Source organism: Anser brachyrhynchus, assembly GCF_964034855.1.
Source record: "Anser brachyrhynchus genome assembly, chromosome: 5".
NCBI classification, from domain to species: Eukaryota; Metazoa; Chordata; class Aves; order Anseriformes; family Anatidae; genus Anser; species Anser brachyrhynchus.
This window is the reverse complement of record NC_137699.1, coordinates 44,645,923-44,666,843: the sequence shown is the minus strand read 5'-3', so window position 1 is coordinate 44,666,843 and position 20,921 is coordinate 44,645,923. Positions and strand designations below refer to the sequence as shown.

The 20,921-nt window shown below is 40.6% G+C and overlaps 1 protein-coding gene across 8 annotated transcripts in view; it reads left to right on the top strand.

Annotated features, from left to right (window-relative positions):
* Positions 1 to 598: 598 nt before the first annotated feature.
* LOC308195738 (uncharacterized protein) overlaps positions 599 to 20,921 on the top strand; it is a 52,028-nt gene continuing 31,705 nt past the window's right edge. Inside the window, exons 1-5 of one of the 8 annotated variants that reach the window (XR_013951789.1) lie at positions 681 to 1,289; positions 12,734 to 12,903; positions 13,166 to 13,391; positions 13,865 to 13,954; positions 14,328 to 15,881. Coding sequence is in view for 2 of the 8 variants with exons in the window: in XM_080593694.1 (XP_080449820.1) it covers positions 1,280 to 1,289; positions 12,734 to 12,860 (137 nt within the window). In the remaining 6 variants the exon portion in view is untranslated. Of the gene's footprint in view, positions 1,290 to 12,733; positions 13,463 to 13,864; positions 13,955 to 14,327; positions 15,882 to 20,921 lie in introns of those variants that run through there. The other 7 variants (XR_013951787.1, XR_013951788.1, XR_013951790.1 and 4 more) reach the window with 7 other exon arrangements.

Below are 20,921 nucleotides of genomic sequence, written 5' to 3'. Positions count from 1 at the left end.
TTTGGGGACTTACTGAGTCTGCAAGATCAGAGCGACTGGGAGCTTTGTTTATTGCTACATCAGACAGACACTAAACCACAATCCAAAAAAATTGGAAATCACATAAGAAGCTGTGGTTCAGGTGATGGGCATTAAAGAAAACTCCTTAGACTCTTCTTGTCTTCCTTAATATGGGCTAATGCTGCTCGCTTGGCTTTGAACTGCAGTAGGCTCTGGACCTGATCCTTTTCTTTTTAATGCACTGCCAGCCCTTTCTAGGCTTAGCAGTATCTCCTAAATTGCAGCTCAGGACATGTGGAAATCTCATCAGACATGTTTAATCCTTGCCTTCCAGTGGGGTTGTTACTCAGCGAATGACCCTCCTTTTGAGCTCTCCCTATCAGTACTAATTGCCTTGTTCAGAGCAGAAAAGTTGTTTTTCTTTTCTTAACTGAAGAGATGAGGTGAAGCTTACACCTAGCCAACAAAAAGAATTTGCTTGTATTAAACAGGATCTGACCTAAGTCTATTTTCTGCTGGTTTTAGTAAGTAAAAAGCCATGTGTACACATTCCTTCAATCAAATGAGACATCCCAAGGTAGAATCATAGAATATCTTAAGTTGGAATGGACCCACAAGGATCATCAAGTCCAGCTAGTACTATAGGGTTATTTTCAAGGTACTTGGGGTACTATTGCTATCAGGTTATTTTGTTAGGCTGAATAGCACTGAACTGCTCATCATGGAGGGGTACACTTCTTGTTGCTAGCCATCTTTGTATTCAAACAAGAAAAAAACCTGATCATCAAATGTTGCTGTTGGCTGGGCCAATTATGATATTTCAAGATACAAGGAAAGTTTTGAAAGAATGTGGATTTGCACAGTAAAATATCAACAACAACTGTAACAAAGCTGAAAAGGAAGGCACTGAGACATCTTTGTAAATCAAAGCTCTAAAACTCTGAAAACCTACTCTGGTCTGTTTGGCACCCTACAAAGAAAGAAAAAACATGCTCAGTTCATCTAGAATTCATTTTTTCTCTTGTTTATTAATGGTCTTTTTTCAGAGGAACCTCTCCTGCCTTCCTTAAATTACCAACTAATTGCTAATTGCTAAATTAAACCAGAGGCAGGTGTAAATTTACACCACCCCTGACACAGCAGGCACAAAAGGACTCAGATTGCCATGTCAGGGCTTCCAGCACAGTATAGCTGAGGACCTGGCTGTGGAGCTGCCTACTCAGAGGCATACAAGAAGAGTCTTTATTTTTGAATATCCTCTTATGTAGAGATTCTGGATATGGTACAAGGTATGTGCTTTTAGCAAAGACCTGGGCTGTCCCTTAGGGAGAAGGAGGCAGTAGCGAATGTCTTTTAGGTCTGTGGTTTCTTCCAAAATCTGAAAGACTATACACTTATACCAGATCAATTATAGACATGCTGGTGTACTAGATGGTGACAAAAAATTTAAAGAGGGTAGAAATTTTTACTATCTTTCTTCATATATCTGTCCTCAGTATACTTCTGCTGCATTCTTAGAAGTATTATTTTAGCCTCTGGCTCAAGTAGTTTGGTACTTCCACTGCTGATGATCCCTTATGCACTGTAAGGGGAGCTAAAGTAAGTCTTAAAGAGAACATTTAGCATTCAAGAATAAAGAGACTTGTACTCCTTGATGAAGATACTCACTTAGTATTCAGTGCTCCAGACATATTTTGATTGCCCTTAAAATTCTTCAGTTTAAAGCTGTGATGGTCAGGACTTGGGGTGTATCACAGACTCGCTGGCTTTGTCCTCAGGGGTATTGCAACAGTTGTGTTGTGCAGGAACAATGAGATGGTGGGAAAGGGCTCTTAGATCTGGGGTATGACTTCTTTGCAACTGGTACTTAAGTCTGGAAATCATGTCACGTGAGGAGGCCCTGTAATGTGGCTACAGTTAAATGAATGCTTTACCTCTTACATAATAAATCATAAGTGGGATACTCTGAGAAACAGTCCATGTGTTGGCTAAAGTTCCTCAAAGGCCTTCAGAAGTCTGGGTAATTCTTGTATTGAATTAACTAATATTCCCAGTATGTAAACAGGAAAAACAGGGCTTAGAATCTATCACTAGGGACTTTGTCAAGGTTAAACAGTGAATTAGTTGTAGTGATTAATTACATCTCACCTCTTAATTCTTGAGCAATTACAGAAGCATACTGCCTTGCAGACTAATTCTCATGTCTTTCCTCTATTCTTCCATGCTATTTCCCCACAAACAAAAGCCTAAGGCTGGACATGCTGTTCTCCAGCCTAGAGTCAAGGCCTGTGAAGATGTGAAGAGCCAGTTGTGTACTTGATTTTTTTTTTTTTTGCTCTCAGACAGCGGTTGTTCAGCCTGGAGAGCCAAATAGCTCTGGGGCAAAGTAATCAGTCTGCATGCATGGTTTGCAACTAATTGTAAAACAGAAGAAGCCTAGAGCATTGGATATCTCTTTCCAGTACTGTGATGCTCAAAGAAGTAAGATGTGTTTGAGACATGCCAGCTTCTTAACCCCCAAGAGTCTACATGATAAAAATGCTATTACAGGTTAGAACAGGCAAAGAAATCTCCTGCCTTCTCCTTATGGCACAGTGTTCTTATATTCACAGAGTGCCAAGTTGTAAATTACTGTTTCTCTCACTATATTTAGTGTTGGTGTGGCATCGCCTTTAATGTAGTGTGCAGTTCTGGTCTGCACAATCTAAACAATATGTTAAGGCTCTTGAAAGCATTCAGAGGAGGGTAACAAAGCTGGTAAAAGGCATGGAAAGCATGTCCCATGAGGAGAGGCTGAGGACACTTGGGTTGGAGGAGAGGCTCAGGGGCTGCCTCATTGCTCTCTACAACTGCCTGAGGAGGAGTGGATAGGAAGGGGCTGGTCTCTTTTCCCTGGTAACCAATGGCAGGGCATGCAGGAACAGTACAATGCTGTGACAAGGGAGGTTCAGGTTGGGTATTAGGAAGAATCTCTTTACCATGAGAGTTAGCCAAACACTGGGACGGGCTTCCTAGAGAGATGGTTGATTCCCATGGCTGTCAGTGTTCAAGAGGCATTTGGATAATGTCCACATTAATATGCTTTAACTTTTGGGTAGCCCTGAAGAGGTCAGGCAGTTGGATTGGGGTGATTTTTGAAGGTCTCTTCCACTGAACTACTCTATTACAGTATCACGTATCTGAATTAGGGAAGCAAAGTTATTTTCTGTATTCTCCAAATGAAGTAAAAGAAGTCAGAGGGTTTAAAAAAAATAAAATGTGAGATTTCCATGCTCGAAGTGAAATTTCTGCATCATCTTCAGTGTGCTAAAACTTGGTGATGTGCTCTTTGGGGATTCTGAGCATTGGTTTATACATGAACACTTTCATGAGGGAGAAAGATGGTGTCTGTCTACTCTTCTTTCTCACTTGCCTTTTAAAGTACTTCTCACTGTAATAGCAGGAAGTGTGGTGGTGCTGGTGGGAGACTATGCTGAGACAGGTTAGTGGTCTGCATGGTCTGGGTGCCTGTTCCAAATGCAGCCTCTTCAGGAGGCTGGTTCTCTTCCCTTAGCAGATCTCTGAGCACATTGCAAGAAATCTTACCTATTTAACGTAGGGAAGCAAGTATTTAAAGTCTTTCTCCTCCTGCTTCCACTAAGCCAATATTTTCAGATAACCTTACAGCTATCTGGGCCTAAACTAGATTTTCAGTTTCCCAAGTTTATCGGGGCCTGAATGAAAGTGGCATCACTTCTTGCCACTATGACATGTAGGAATCACTCTTAGATTATTATATTGCAAAGGTAAACATCCCTCATACTTTCCTTATGTGACTGCTAATCCAGATATATCTTTTACAGTGATGGGGGTTTGACTTCTCTGTGTTGTGGGGGCAATAGAACTTAAATTTTCTCTAATAGCAATGTGCTGTCTAATGTTTTTATTAATCCACTTGTCTTCAAAACAGTGGCTTTAAACACAGGACAGAAGGTAAATTTGGGTCCTTTCCAGCTGCGGATTGCCAGCAGATTTGCAAGACTTGTGTAATTTTTTTATAAATTATTAAACTTGGCAGGCAGGATTCAACCATCACCAGGATTTCATTTAATATATCTATTCCCTTACACATTGCCATTTGCTAACGGCACATGGAGTAAATCCTAGGTGGCCCTGCTTTTGGAAGCTGCAGGCTGAATTAGTTGAAAAGGACTTGAGACACATTGCCTAAATGATTTTGTGAGGCTTTTTTTGGATAGTAAGTTATCCTGCAGCTTAAACTGGAAATGGATCCAGACAAGTATCCCTAAACTTGAGAGGAAATATGGATACAAACTTTGAAACTAATATTTTTCTCTACTGGAAAAGAACCCCCTAATTTTCTATTTATCCCATTCCTCCTTTCCCTAACAAAGCAGTATTTTTCAGATCACGTGAATTTTATTTACTGACTACCAAGTAATTACATGGTGAGTAATTGGATGGCTTCACAGGACTGGAAATGGAATAGTGATTGCTTAACCTGTAGGTGAGTATTTCAGCTCTGTGCTATCCTGGCAGTGAGCGTAGATGGGTCCCAAATGTCTGCTGTGTGCCATATGTTGGGGTTCAGCTCAGTTGTGTCAGGTGTCTGCATCACAAATAACCACCAGCACAAATAGTGGATATTGGCAGTCTTGGGATAGAAGTAAAACCAAAATGGGTCTTGAAGAATGCCCTTTTTTTTTAATCTTTGTCTGGATGGACTGATTTGTGGGTATCCGGAGAACATGGATGTGGTAATCCAAATCTCTCCTTGTTTGTGCTGAGTACCTGTGGAGCTCTCTTATCTTTGACACTAGATTAAAATTAAATATTTAATTTAGCTGCAGGGTTTTAAGTAACTGTCTTTATTGCTGCTGGAGAAGTAAATATGACTTCAAAAGAATCTTGTAGTACAGAAACTGCCAGAAGGAATCAGTACATGGCATGACTTTTGTTCAGATCAGGGGAACAACTCTTGCCATTTCACAGCAGTGGATCTTTTCTTTCTGATCCAGCAACAGTTGATTAGTTAGCCTGAGCAGTTGTAATCTGCACCAGGTCCTGCTAATATGTCTGGTTTTTCACTTAAGAAGGAATGGTGAAAAAATGTAGTCCAGCTGTTACAATATAGAAACTTACAACATGAGCAAAGCTTGTGAAAGGAAGCGCAGCAGGGAGAGCTTTTATTCATATGGATACAGTTTTTTTTCATTCTATTTTTTTCCCAAAAAATCTCATGGAACTTTTTCCTCCTATAGGTTTTTGTAAATCTTCTTCCCCTTGTTGCTGGGAGATTTAAAACAAACAGCCAAACAACCAAGAGTATTTAATGAACTCTGAATTGCCTTGCTATAAACTGAGAGAATTTCTAGGTTTCCCACTTACTCAATTGGCCTAAAATCACAAAAATAACCTCATCTCATTATAATCCTATTTCACAACTCATTTTTCACGGCTCAATTCCATCCTAGACTGGTTTTTCTTTCTTCTTAGTTCTTGTTTTTCCCCTACCACACATGCATCCACTCTTTTCCTCTCTCACAAACAGGCTTGCTCACACACCCCCACACATCCACACTCACATACATTAGGAGCAGTTTACAGCTCAATTTGAAAGATAGTTCTTAAAAAAAAAGTTTCTGATGTGGAGAACAACTAACAAAACAAAGGAAACCAGAGTGGGCAGTAAAACCCTTGGGGTCTGCAAGCTTAGTTGTGGGAAATGTGGTGTTAATTTTTCTTATTTTGAAATTCACTAATGCCTCTCTCATAGAACTTGAAAGAACATTTTGTTTACTTAAAAATAAAAAAAAAAATCTGGTGACTTTGTTATATGGGATTTATTTGGGTTCTTTCTTTTTCTTAACTAGGAAAGTTTGTAGGAAAACAGGATATTTGTCTCTGAAGAGGTTGTCTGCTACTTATTTCCCACATAAACTTCCTGCTGTTGCTACTTTGGAAATTACTGTCTAATCTGCTTGGGTCCCAGGCCTTTAACTCCATCACTGTGCACTAGGTTCCCAAATCCTATGCTTTCAAAGTGAATTTGTCCTCTCATATCACCCCTGCCTCTAATTTCTAAGGCATCAACTGCCTAAGGCATCTGTCAAGTTCACCCTCTCTCATCTTTCCCTTTAACAATCATTTTGTTCCTTTATCCCTCAAATTTCACTGCTTCCTCTCATTCTATTCTTCGTGGTACCTAAACTTGAACTGTCACCACCCTCTGTTGTAGCCTGTGGGATGGAGTTCCCTCCTTTTGTGGATCAAAACTTCAGCACTTTCCCACTGAACACAGTAAACACCCACAGGCTTGCAAATCTCCCTGGAAATTTGATTTCCTGTTTTTTCTTCAGCTTCATATTCAGTCCTTTCATCCTCGCATTAGCACACTTGCTATGACCCTCTTTTCTTTAGCTTAACTACTCTCTGCGGATTGTGGTATTACTCTGCCAAAACATTTTTTTGTAAATCTTAGTGGTGAAATGCCATTCTCTTCAATCAGGGCAGATTACACAGTCAGATGTGTATTAAAAGGTCAATGTACAAAAACCTCATAAAAGTATCGATCAGCCTGGAAGCCAGTGATATTTTTGTAATGTCCTGGGGCCACATTGATTAAACTGTTTAAACCATAAACGATGACATCCACTTCAGTCAGTCCAGCTCCTGGAATAGCCCTACAGTCCCTGTCTCCCAGTGTTCTGGATAAATGTGCTTGGACTTCATTGTAAAACACCGGGTCAATGAACGGCCGAGTACTCAAACAAACCCTTCTGACCATGTGCAAAGACAGCCCTCCAGCCTGTGCTGCTACAGGTGAACCCATGGCAGGAAAATGTGAGCAGTTGGCAGACTTACAGCAGATGCCATCTTAATTGGCCTGTGATGAAGGTGAGCTGTTCCCTCTCAATGGTAGCATGCTTTGCTCTCCTGCCTGGCAATATGACCGCTTACATAAGCTGTGCTTAAGATCTTTATTGTCCTGGGCAGGAGTTCAGTTTATGCTAATAACTCTGGCATCTGGATCTGGATTGAAAATATGTTAATAAGGCAAAACAGCACAGGGATGGCCCCAAACTGCTTTTTGTTTATTTTTCCTTGAGATTTGCATTTTTTCTTTGCATTACAGCTGCAGTGACTTTTGCTTTTTTATGATTCTAATACCATATTGACTTGATGACCAGAGTGCAAGGTGGGGGAACAAACTCCACTGTAGGCTGAGGGAAGCCATATGGCAGTAGGGTTGAATGACAAGCATACCTCAACCATTGCATCTCAAAGTGAGGTGCAGTGAGAGATGTCAATATTATGACATTTTTGAGTATAACAAGCCTTAGCTCTGGAGAAACTGAGGCCCAGTTTAGGCTGGGGAAGCTGAGGTGAAGAGTCTTACCCACTGTCACTGTACTGAGACACGGTTGTTATACAGGGCACCCAAGTCATGTCTCTACAGTTAGTAGTACTGAGGCAAGTCACTCTCAGCAAGAACCCAGCAATTGCTGTGTGTGTGTATATATATGTTTTGGCTGAATAACAGTGGCTAGGATAAAGGGGTTTTCTTTGTGCTAGGGAAACAAAGGCTGATGTTTCTCAAAAGATAGAGGCTGTATAGAGTATCTCCCTGTGTGCTTTTCACATAAGAAACCGCAGCAGCTTGGCAGACAAACAAGAAAGTTTACTTTCTTTCAAAAAAAAAAAAGGAAGAATTAGTTCTTATTATGCAGAGAGTCTCAGGTCTGACGTAATTTGATGTGGAAATATTTTCCAGCTAATTCTTGCTAGGAAATAATCTCAATGCAATGGCTTCAAAGAGCCTGAATGTGTCCGGCACTAACTACTGAGGCTATGCTAATGGCTCTGACAAATGAAGCTGAACTTTGGGACCATTTGGAGAGTGGAATGAGTGTAGGTGGTGGTGGTGGTAGGTTGCTTATTAAGTATTTCACACCAGCTTTCTGTGAGCTGGGGGGAGTGCCAGGACTCTGGGCCAACACTGTTTAGGGCCCTGATTACCTGAGAGATGCTCCTTGTTTGCAATGTCACAGACCCCGGGCTGGTGACGAGGGAGCTGGAGGGGGAATGCGTCAGGAAGACGTCTGTGGCAGTACACTCTGTATTGCAGCCTGCGTTGGCTAGCTTGCTAGGCAACCTCTGAACGCAGGCTTTCTCAAGTGTTTGGGAGGAGGTGAGCTGATCTCCTTTGAGCAGGATAGAACAGAGTGGCTCTGATCCTGAATCATTATTCCGCTGCTGATTAATTAACAATGGGAACAGTTTATTCATTAACTGAATTTGTCTCTCTTCTCTGCTTTAATTTGGGAAAAGCAATTAAGCACTAATGCTGTTGAACCAGAGTGTAAACACACAAACATCTAGCCACAATGACCTATGGCTTTCTTTATAAAAGAAGGACATTAATGCACCTGTAATGTAAACTTCTGGCAACTCTCATGCTAGAGTTTGTAGGGATGAGGATATGGGGAGCGAGCAGTGTGGGTGCAGAGCTGGCACCTGCACTCTACAGAAGCTGGGCCCTCGGCCAAGACCAGCATGCAGATGAGGGCTGTGCATCAGGCCTGAATTTAGCAGTTGCTGTGCGTCCCTGCAACTAGCAATGGTGCACAACCACCTGTGTTGAAGGACTTTCCTTCTCACTTTTTGCCTTTATTATGGCCCTCTTTGGAAGTGTAGCTACTTGTACGTGCTGCAGTAGCAGAGAGGACTTGTTATGTATGTAAAGGTCACTAATCCATCACTTCTGGATGGAAAGCAGCAGCCTTTATTATCATCTCCTGTGGACTTTACAGTATTGCCCCTCTCCTTTTCTTAGTACTCAGCATAGATGAGAAAAACAGTCAGGTGAATCAGCAACCAGTGGGATCTTGCACAGGCACTACTTAAAGTTACATGTGATAAAAATCTGTAATGATCTCTGCCCTTCTAGGGATCAGTTGGCCAGCTATTAGCAAAAAGTGATTCTAGGTTTGAGAGGTCTTAGCAGCTGGAAGGATAAGCTGTTGAATGGTCATTTACTGATGCAGGCAGACAGTTGACTCTTAGAATCCCTAAAGCAAAAGGAAAAATAACTCTTGGGAAAGATATCTATTTTTCTTTAAATCTGTTCTTCCGCTACTGCTTCTTATCATGGCCCACCGATTTTGTAGTTAATTTTGTGGCAGAGTCTATATAGTTAACTTGCAAACTCAGGTCTCATTTTTCAAGGAGTGAGTTCAATCATTTAGACTTTGTCTCGGACTCTCATGTGGCAGATTAGGCACCTGCATTGTAATTACAACCAGGCGTTCTCTTTTCCCAAGGACTATTCTTGGCTCTTTCCCATTGATGCCAGGAAGAGTTTAGTAACAGCCAAGAGGAGTTAATGACTTAGCTACTAACTTGCTTTCTTCTTCAGTCCTTGGTGAAATGAGTTTGTGAAACTACAGATTTGTTTCACAAGTGTGGTAGCACCTAAAAGAGAGACTGAGAGTACAGCTCAGTTTCCAATGGTCAAATGCCCTCCTTGCTGGGCAATTAGCGTGTGACAAAAGGAAAGAATTGAGGCAGAGGTGGAAGTAGAGAGACAGCATCAATAATGGGGAAGATATTGAATAACCAGCTCTTCCAGGCTCATCCATAAGTCTTATCTTTCTCTTCAGATCTTTTAGAGAGGATCATGCTGACAATCAAATTGGAAGTGGGAGGTAAAGCCTGAGTGTTCAGGGGAATAAGATGGCAGCCCAAAACCTTGAGATACCTCTGTCATGTGGAGAAGAATTGCCACAGGACTCTTGACAAGGGGATGGATATGGGTTGGCCTCAGACAGGCTGTGAGGAATGTAGCAGGTAATAAAGGATCAGACTCTTGGTGACATTTCTGTCACTGACATAACTGAGAGGAAGACAGAACATTCAATTACAGCAGCTTTTGACTAGACATTGCACCAGCAACTCATGTAGTTAAAGGCCTGTATGGAATATGCCCTCTGATTTGTTGAGCTCACTTTCAAGACAAGTTACTACAGACAGTAGACATATGAATCAAAACTATGCTTGGCGAAGATGCACTACAAGGCATTTTGCTATTGAAAGTGAAGTTTGTAAGTGGGCAAATGAAGAACCGACTCTGTTTTATATGAGACCACCACCATGAGCTTGCTTGACTTGTGACAGCCATAAACTGAAGTAAAAGAATAAAATTAAACCTAACCCTGCAACCTGTGAATGCCTCTCTTCTGCCAGAAAAAAAAAATGCTTTTAGGTCTCTGCTGAAGCAATTGGTTTGTGAAGAGCCTTTTTTTTAAAAAAAAAAAAGTAAATAAAAATAGAAGCTAATGACATACCCCTTGCATAGGTGAATAAGAAGTTCCTCTTCAGTTGGTTTTATGACTCCTCTTCCCATCCTCTATAGTGTTTGTTCAGCAGACAGCAGCAGAGCTGCCTGCTCACTCCTGCCCTGGAAACCCACTGCGTGGAATAAGCAGAAGGAATGAGCAAAGGGAAACTTGAGGTGTAACTGGGCGTTTGGACTTGAGGAAAAAATAAGAATAAATGTTTGTCATAGAGCCTGCATGTTAATGTCCAGCCAGAGTTCAGAAAATACGAAGCTCAACAGTCTGACTGAGCATGACAAACTCCCCTTTAGGAAGGGAATCCAAGGCCTTACTTTCTCAGGACCAGATCCAGAGTAGGAATTAGATATGACATTCAGTACAGCAATTCCTTCCCCAAATTCAAAAGCTTGGTTACAGTACAGGAATGCACAGGGCTGACTTCTGATCATTACATAATGAATTTAGGTGTCTAAGAATAGCAGTCACACCAAATGGAGAAGATGAGAGAAAGTCTAATCCAGCCAACTGGCAATGCTGATGAGACAGGAGAATCTTATGCTCTCTGTATTGCCTAGATTTAGAGGGTGATCTCAGAGGTGGCATTTCTGGAACAGAGATTCAGGTTTTGAAACTGCTTCTGGCAGATAAGTGCCTGGCTTGCATTTTTGGGTAAACATTGTTATTTTTTCATGAAATTTGAGGAGGAGCTACCACCTTTCTTTCATGGCTAGATTACTCATTCGAGAAGTGTTAAAGATGAGTATAGACCTTCAGTCTGCAAAAAGGCCGTAAATAATTCCCATATGGGAAAACTTTCAGCGTTTCTGAAGGCTGGGTCAATATGCACAAGGTTGAAAAGCAAGTAGGAATACAATATGATTGACTAGTACAGTGAATGCAATGCTAGACTGTTTGTAGTTTTCAATGGTTTACTTGTTCCTCTTGAGAGGGCAGGGGTCGTCATACATTTGTACAACTTCACTTAAAAATATGAATGGCAAGCTCTGGCATACCCATAGCTAACAAGTTCAAGATTACTTCTTCAGTGACAAGTTACCACTTTACTGTTCTTATCCTTCACTCTAATGTGTAGTTTTTCAACTTATAGCACTAATTAATGATTAGGCCACTAAAATATAAATATATATAAAATAAGAGACTAAAGAGCAGATGACATGACATAAAATGGCATAGTTGTCTTTTCTTCAGAGCAGGCAATACGACAAAAGAAAATTCAATAGGAAAGCAGTAGACTGACATACATCTGGGTTGCAACAGTCACCTAGACTGAAAACCATCATACCCTTTATTATAAGAGTGTTACAGGCTGCTTTCTGTGCCCAAGGTTTACCAAGACATCTTAGAATTCTTTTGTATGTCCTCCCATCTTCTCACTTTCACCTGAGAGATGATACAGAAACATGATCATTATGATTTCCAATGACTCATGCTCAGCAGCACAAACTCAAATTGATTACCAAACCATCCTCCAGGAAATACTGGTGGGTATCCTCAGGAATTTAGGGTAGGTTCAGGTAAACATCTCTCACACTGGTTCTTCTGATGACTGGAGCAATTTGGTCCTTCCTGCTTTCTGTTTCTAACAACAAAGGCCCTGTTCTCAGTTAAATAAAAAAGTATATACTTGGTAATGTTAAAAAAAAGAAAAAGAATAAAAAAACAAAACTTGCCACCAGAAAATATAATGATATACCAGAAGAACCATTTATGCATTAAAAGCCCTTCTCAATTTTCCAGAAGGCATCCGAAGCTCATTAAAAGAGGCTTTATTTTTGTGTGGTTGTGGTTTTCATTTTCTCTCTTAAAACAGTTTCTGTCATAGACAAATCACTTTCTCTGGCATTTTCAAGCACATATTTCCTAGCAGTCATGCTAATACTGTCACAGGAGGGAGGCATTTAACCATTGCTGTTTCACCTCTGCTTCAGCATTTAGCAGTTTTGTCATACAATTCCCATTGATTAGAACTTCTGCTGTAGGCAAATGTAGCCACAATACAGCCCTTCACTTAAATAATAAAAACAACCAAGTTATACAATGGTTAGTTCTTGGGCTATGCAAACCTATTCTTCTGCTTGGTTGAATTGGTGGAACACAGAGACCTCAGAGTCAAGTAATAATGATGGTCTCAAGCTGCAGCACGCAGACTTGGGATTGTGTTGCAGACCATGTTAAAGATCAGCCAGGGATAAGGGACAGATCCTTTACTCAGTGGTGGTGTGTTTGGGCCAAGCTTCTTTCATTATATCTACAATCTGTCTCCAGCCTCTGAGTGCCAATCTGAGGCAGGATTGTTTGCTATGGAATAGTCTTATCCAAAATGTTTTTAAGTCAACACAAGACTTCTCATTGCTTCTAATGGTTTTCTTTGTCAGGCCCTGATCTGAACATGCATGGAAAGCCTCAATTACAAGCTTCACCTCTCTGCTTTGAAAATGTGGTGTTGGCCACCCAGTATGAAGAAGGCTTCCTCAATGCCAACAGCTGGATATTTTTATTGTTGTATCCTTTATGGTCATTGCTCAGTGAAGTCCTATTTAGTAAGGTACTTAAAACACTCTTAATTTTAAGTCAGCTTATGGGCCTGTGTAAATCAGAGACACTCCTCTGATACTTAAAGTCAGACAGGCTCTAACCTGAGTCCTAACAAATACGGACATTCAGAATAGTTGTACCCACATCTAGCAACCCTCCTTGTTACTGCCACTGTTAACTAATACTATTATACTGGGGAAAGAAGATGGGGTGCTTTTTACTCTGAGGTGTTCTGTTGAAGAGTTGAAACAAAGTACGCGCTTACTTGGCAGAAGAATAGAAGAGAAAGAAAGAGATGGCCTTGGAATAGGGAAGAGGTGACAGGATTTATGTGGGGACAGTCACTGGCAGAAATAAGCCCATCAATAGAGAGGAAATAGTTCAAGAGGACCAGCAGTCCCAGCACTAAGTACTGGAACATTAACCTCTGCCTGAGCTTTTGCTGTGGATGTGGAAAGTTGATAGGAGCGTGGAGCTGAGTTCTCTCCTGCTGCTAAGGCAAGCCTGTCCCAATGCTTGTGGAGGTGTCACACTTACTGCTTGCTTCATGGGTCTCCTGAGCTAAGACGGTGAAATAGCACTGTCAATAGAGTATACCTGATTTAAATGGGCTTGGTGTGCTTTCTAGGCACGGTAGGGTGAGGTTTTGTAGAACACCAGAGGTGGCTTGCCATCTTGTCCCTTTTTGCAAGAGGTGAACTTGGTAATTACGTGCTGTATTATTAGCTTCATTTTTAGCTGGTTCATCAAGTTGAGTCAGCTCACAAATTAGATAAGCAACAGGATGAGTGCAAAGAAAAGGGCAACATTTTCAGCTATGGCAGAGGGAATGACTCTCTCTGCATCAGCAATTAAACAAGTGAAGCCACCTCTTGCAAAGTCATCACTTTTTGTACCTCTTTCCCCTGTAGCACGGCCTATAGTTTCAGAGCTCAGTGATTTACCTTGGTTCATGTCATCCTCTTATGTAGGACAGTATTGCAGATGAAAAGGGATACTGAGGATTATTGTGCAGATGAAGGAAGGTTGTTAGAGCAGCACTTTATATGGATCCTGACGAGGTATTGAGTAACAAGTAACTTCTCATTTACTCTGTCTTCTTATAGAGTCCTGACCAAGCCATTTTTTCTTCAAGAGCCCTTATTTTCCTATCTTTACAGGAAAACAATAGCTTTCTGCCTCATCAAACTATGGCAAGGCTAAATTATTCACTTTCCAGAAAAAAAGTAGTTGGTTTCAGCTTCAGACCTATCACTCATTCTCATGGTTGTTGTGCATATACTTATTTTTTTTAAAAAAAAGTACAGGAGATGAGAAGACTGGAGGGTAGTGCTCCAAAACAAATTTTAGTGGTTATTACTGTAGCAAATAGCTGGATTTGGTAAACATATGAACAAGACTTTTTTATTCTCAGCATTTTTTTTCTCCCCACAGAAGAATGTGAGCCACTCTTTATTAGGTGTAAATTGTGTATTACTGCATCAAGAGAATGATGTCGATTTACATGGAATCATGGCTTGGCTCACTCAAGCTCTGCTCCACTTCGCTGGACTCCTTTGGAACTGCAAAGTGGCATCCTACTGATTTCTTCTGCAACTCTATTCCTCACATCTCCCAGGCCCTGGCGTTTGTATTTCCTGATCTTAAAGCACAATGTCTTAATTATGGTCAGAGAAAAGACATAAGGAAAAGGAATGTCCTGACTTGTCTTTTAACTGCAGTTCTTACTGGTATTTATTTCAAAGTGCAATTACAGGAACGGAAATGACTATGCAAAAATGCCCTTTTCCTACTAACAATCTCAGCAGCTTGTGTACATTTGAGTAAAATCTTCAGACCTTTGTTGACATAAGTTTTAGTGCATGTCATATTTATTTTCTAGCCTGTATTACAAAATAGCCTTGCAGGAAAGTGTCTTCAGGGAGAGGAGAAGGGTAAAGAACCAGAGGGACCAGCGGTGCAGAAGTCACTTCTGTCAGTTGCTTCTCTTGAGTCAGGCAGCCTTAGCTGCCGAAACTGTTAGCTTCTCCTGCCCCCTCGTGCAGGCTTGTGAACACTGCCAGCGACTTTCTCTGGCAGAAATCTGCCAGAGAAACTGCAAAATAGAATAAACGAACACAGGACCTTCGGGATATAGCAGTTTTGTGAAGGAATCTCTTTGTTAGCCATGGGAAGACAGCTGTCTAGTCCTGCGCAGGAGAATCTCCCAGGCCACCAGAAAAGACAACATATTTCTTGAAACCTTGGTTTTCCAGGCTGTAGGAAGCAGAGGCCTCTAAAAACATGTTCAGATTTGAAGCTAAATGTTTCCAAACATGGAATCTGAGGAATGGTATCTTTGGTTTCCTCAGGAATTAAGTGTGGAACGGTCAGCTGAGCCTTCCTGTCTTCCTCCTTGTCTCTGCAGGGCAGCGGTGAGCAGCTCTCCCTTCCCTGCTCAGCATCTGTTTGCTGGCATCTGGCTGGGTCCCGCTGTCACCTGATGCTCTTTATCCTATCATCTTGTATCCAGATGTCTCAGGCTAGACATCTGTTCTGCTGCCCTATGTCTCTCACTGTGCTGCGTTTTTAATTTTTTTTTGTGTGCCATTAATTGAAAAAAATGTCAGGACAAGTATCAAACAGTGCCTCAGAAACAGCATGGTGGTCAAAGGGTGAGAGAAGCTGCAATACCTAGGTTTTGCACTGATATTTCAATGTACAGTTTTATGTATCTATACCAATCCTAGACCATGTTCAGAAGACTTTTGTTTTGTTTTTGGCAGTGCTAACTTAGGCAAAAGTTCACTAAGGTTAATGGGAGTTCATCTGACCAGAGAATGAATACCACTAAAATCAGGACTGTGATAATCGGTCTCCCCCCCCCCCCCCCCCCCCCCCCCCCAGTACAATCAGGATCAGAGTGGATTGATCCATGTTCCAAAAATACCATAGCATAAAACAGTGAACAAAGCAGCTTCCTCACCTTGTTTTTGAGGGCCAAGCAGTTTTAGGACACAGACAGGTTAGATAACTAATGCTATCAAGCAAACACATAGCTATGTTTGATGCAGTCTTATATACATTTTGGGTGCACTTGAACTGCCTTGGAAAAAACAGCAGCAGTAATACTCAAGAAGAAATAGATAGGACAAGAGGAACAGTCAGGATTACAATTCTATGTCTTTTCTAGAGGTTTTGTAAGTTTGAGCCTTTTTCATCTTGCATTGTTTAGGAGCAGTCCAAAAAACCTCCCCCCGGGATGCAGAAAATGAAGGGAGGAAAGTGCTGCTGCTATTACTGAGAACAGACCCTTGAGAGAAAATATGTATGGTCCCAAATTCTCTAAACTGTCTTTGCTTAATGGAAAACCTAGCTGTAAGTTACAGGGTACCATCTTGTTGTGGGAAAAACTATAATAAAGAAAGGCCCACAAGAAAAATCTGCAAACAGTTGTTAAACATGAGGATACAGCCCTCTGTGTCAAGAAGTCCCTAAACTATGGATTTCTGAAGCCAATAACTTTCCCAGGGGAGGTATAACAGTAAGCTTGCTCTGCCACCCCTCTACCTAAGTGCCTACAACCACTGCTAGGAACTAGGAAATCAGCTAGATGAATCTTTGATCTGATCTTGCAGTTCTGTTCTTATGGGGTCTCTTTATCTGAAACCCAATGGGAACAAATAAGCTGTGATCTAGAAGGAAAGGAATTAGGAATAGAGAGTAATTTACACACTTTTTCCAGCACTGAGTAGAGTTGGCTGCAAATGTACAAGTAGCTATGAAAGCAGAGAGTTTTTTTAAAAAAAAAAAAAAGGAAGAAAAGCTAAGAATGGATTCATCAGATCCAAATTTTAAATAATTCAACCTAGAGCGATAGTGTTGTTGTTGTAGTGTTATTGCAACTTTTTTTAAGGCCTCAATTAAGCCTCGAGAAAGGGAGCCAATGCACCTTTAAAACTTTCTGCTTAATCAACTATAGTGAATGCTCATTTAATGATTGTCTTTTTGTACCAACAAGAAGTAACAATGCTTTTAGCAAAAGAAATGGAATGAGAGAGAAATTGCCTAATCAGCCCTACTCATGCAGTGCTTTGTGAGACAGATTATTGAATTTTCAGTCTCTGCAGAATTTTAATGAAGCTCCGTCTTGCTGGAAAATCCAGCCCTTTGTCAATAAAGTTCAATAACTCGACCACCCATGTAATAAGATGTACCGGCTGAAATCTTTCACTTGCCAAAGCCAGAACCCTGCTGGAATCTCCCTGAGAGTTAGAAGTACTTATTTGTGTTGTGTATTTTCCTACAGTGTGCTTGCAGTGGTATTTATATTTACTGTAGTGAAAGTCAGTTTACAGTGAGGTAGAGAAGAAATTCGCATTTGTCTCAGTGTGCTGGTTGATATTCTAATAGGAATGTTGCCCCACTCAAAGGGAATGCAATCATCTTATGTTTAGGACTGCATCTGCCACACAAAGAGAACAGCAAAATGCTTTACTGATTTAAGAAATAAGTAAAAAGGTACTGAGAAAGACAGAACTATAAGCAGGGGGAGCTGAAAGGCACTTCAGTAAGATCTGAGGTGAAAAAATGGATGGGCAGATGGAAGTTCAGAAAGCCACTGAGTAGCAGAATACCCTTGAGCTACTGCTGATGGTTGGTATCTGAGGAACAGAGAGAACACATCTGCTAAATTGACTGGAACAGATTCAAAGGGATATTCACAAAAAATGAAAAAGTTAATTTGGCTGGATGGGTATGGAGTATCTCTTATGTATCCGCCAAACTTGAAGTTAAAATCAGAAAGCAAAGGGTTTTGAACAGGTGTTTCTCTTGAATAACTGGCCATACTGGGGGCCTCTCTGTGCAGCTAGTTTTGAATAGAAATTCCATTCTGGATATACAAGATCTCCTCTTGAAGAAAGTTTCATTGTGGCATTAGCCTGTTCCAGCGACACACTGGTATTTATTAATTGTCTTTTTCCAATGCAAAAACTTTTGCTGAAATAATTTCCAGGCTGATTCTGCTCTAACTCTGGACTGGTTTCTGAGAAGAGAAAGAAAGGAACAGAAAAATCTGAAGGGGAATTTGCATAAAGGAAAACTCATAGACACCAATAGGGAGGTGAGATTTGATGAAGCCAGTAGATGAAGGCTTGGTAGTTCAGATGAGAGGACAAAGGCACATGAAGAATGTTATCAGAAAACAATAGGATGGTATTCAGAGAATATCACAGTGTCAGATTTGCAGCGGCAGGAAAAAGTTCAGAATAAACCCTGACATCAAGGTTGTGACAGAAATGAAAAGAAGCCTACAGAATACACATCACAGAGAGCAGCAGGGTGTGAGAAGATTTTCTTGCCCAGGTTCCCATATATATCTTCCAGAAAACTGTTTAAATGAAACAAATGTAATAGCACAGTTAGATTGACAGAATAGACAGGAAAGTAATTAGAGATACCAAGAGGATGGAGAACAGGCAGTCAAAGAACAGTTATGCAATGGCTAGTGTCTGCTTTACGTAGACAGTAGCAGCCCAGAGAAGTTTAATGAAGATCCTGATAAGCTATGGGAATCTGTCAATCAAAATAGGATGAGTAGCTGGAATGTTGAAATCTGCTTTGGAGAAGCATGTTTGTCGGCTGCTTAACTCAAAGCCTTGTCGAGAGATGCCAAAAATGCATTAAAAGCTTCATAGTGGTTGCCCGGGGGGGGGGGGGAGAGGGGGGGGAGTCTGATGAACCCTAGTTTTGGGTAGCAATACAATACAAAAAGAATGTGTTTCTAAGTTAGATAGGAGTCTGAAGTTCTTGCCACCCTGACCAATATGACTCACCAAGTCATCCAGATGAAAGATGTGGGTAACAAAGGAATCCTGTTCCAAAACTGGTTGCAGGTAGCATTATGGATCCTCTGGGAATCTTATGACATTCAGCTGAAAAAATGGAAAGAACCAAGAAAGAAATTAAATAATAAATATTCAGAACCACTGCTAAGGCTGTGGGGACTTGGCTCAATGAAAGAAGTAATTTGTGAGTGGAGGAAAGCAGGCAGAAATGGAAAGAGACTGGGAAAGAAAGAAATGATTCTGGAAGGAAATGGAGATGATGGCACCACTGAAGAGTCATTTAATGAAATAGATCTGTCTGCCATGTTGAAAGTTGATTTAGGTAGAAAGATTATTAAATACTTGTAGAATTGTTTTCATGTCAAGCCAAAGTAAAACTCAGAGATAAGAAGAACATGGTTTGAATTTTTAAAAGCAAGGCTTCTTTTTTGAGCATTAGCTGGGTAAGAGGCTATAGTTGGACTAGCAGAGAATGTATTGGAGAAAGGAAGTTTATAAATGGTGGAGAGAATAAACCTTAGAGACCTCAGGAATAGGCTGGTAAAATAGTGTGAAAGAAGCAGCTATTTTAAATGTTGTGCATACTAGTAAAGACCTAAGTGAACAAAGTCTGGAAAGAAAAAAAAAAGGAGAAAAACACCAGAGTAAGAAACATATGAAAGTTAATGCATGAGACATAAGACATGTCCTAATAGCAATGAAGACAGACGAAAGGATTGCCAGCAGACTAGAAGTCAGAGAGGGTGTGAAGAACAATGAGTTTGCATATACCAGTGTTTGTTTGCTGGAATCAGATAATTGCCAGAGCATTTGTGGTTTATGTCTTAGAACAAATGTCTGGGAAGTGTCCAGGCTTAGTCTTACTGAGTTCCTCTCTACTTGCCAGCTCTCTCAAAGGTGGGTGTAGTCACACAAACCTTTTTAAAGTCATGTGTTGTCTGTCTCATGAAGTTGTTCAGACAAGATAAAATGCGCTATTGAATGATACACCCTGGGTCAGTCACAAGACACGTTGCAGCATGCAGTTGTTGACAGGTAAGATTTTGTGCTTTTGTAGGAAGGAGCCAGAAAAGTCAATCTTAATGGTTCCTTTTAGTTTTAGTCTTCATTAACACAAAGCATTAGATCTCTTCTTCAAATGGAGGCATTCATTAGAAAACCACAGCCTGGTGCATTCTCTGTATCCAGAGTACATAGTATTTTCTCACAAGAAGATTTCTTACTGCACTCCTTTATATTAGCGTGAATCCTTAATTAATAAAAAGATATAATTTTAATCAGGTGAATGATTAATCTCTAGGTGGTAGAAAGTGATAGAACCTGAGCAACATGTATTGAGGGAACTGGATACCAAGCAGACAGGATGTGTTGGTGCCTGGACCAACAGTTTATTTGCCAGAACCAGTTTATTCAGTCCCTTAATACAAAGTGAGAATTAGCAATAAAGGGACAGCTAAGCAATAAGCAAGAGTGGAAGCCCATTGCATGTGAAATGTATGGCTTTCTAAGAAGCAGGAATCCCCACTATGGGATTACCAGTATTACCAAGACAGGGATTCAGTTGCAGCCTTGCAGATGACAGTTATGTAGGTCATTGTGGCTAATTATATACCCGAGATTCTATTTTCTTTCCTGAAAAGGTGCAAATAAGCTGTGAATAGATGGATACCTTGCTGAGTTGAAATTGCAGGGGATATCAAGATTTAGTTACACTAAATGTAAGATATTGCAACCTTGTTAACAGCATGTCTGAAAGGTAAGAAGCATGAGTTTTATTCCTGTCTTTGCTAGAGCATTTCCTTCATTATTAGGAACTTGCATAGATCCAAACTTTGTTGAATTTACTCTTGCTGAGTAGTACTGCACTTAAGAACTTCGCAAAAAGCAATGCACCAGTCTATTGGTTAATCCTAGTTCTTTCTCTTCTGATAGGCATCATTTTATATCTGTAAATATGTTTTATGTCCCTGATCTCAGACACTAAAGAAATACAGTGATTAATAATACAATGAAAAACTGATGCTAATGAGTATGCAAAAGTAAATTCCACTCTGAAAATAAACACGCGGTAACCTATAACTGAGACATTAAAGATTATCTTTCATGTGAAATTGGGTAAAGCATTATCAGTAGCCTATATAGTATAGACCAGTACAGTCTAGGAAGACGAGATTTTTGCACAGATATAATTCCATCAAAG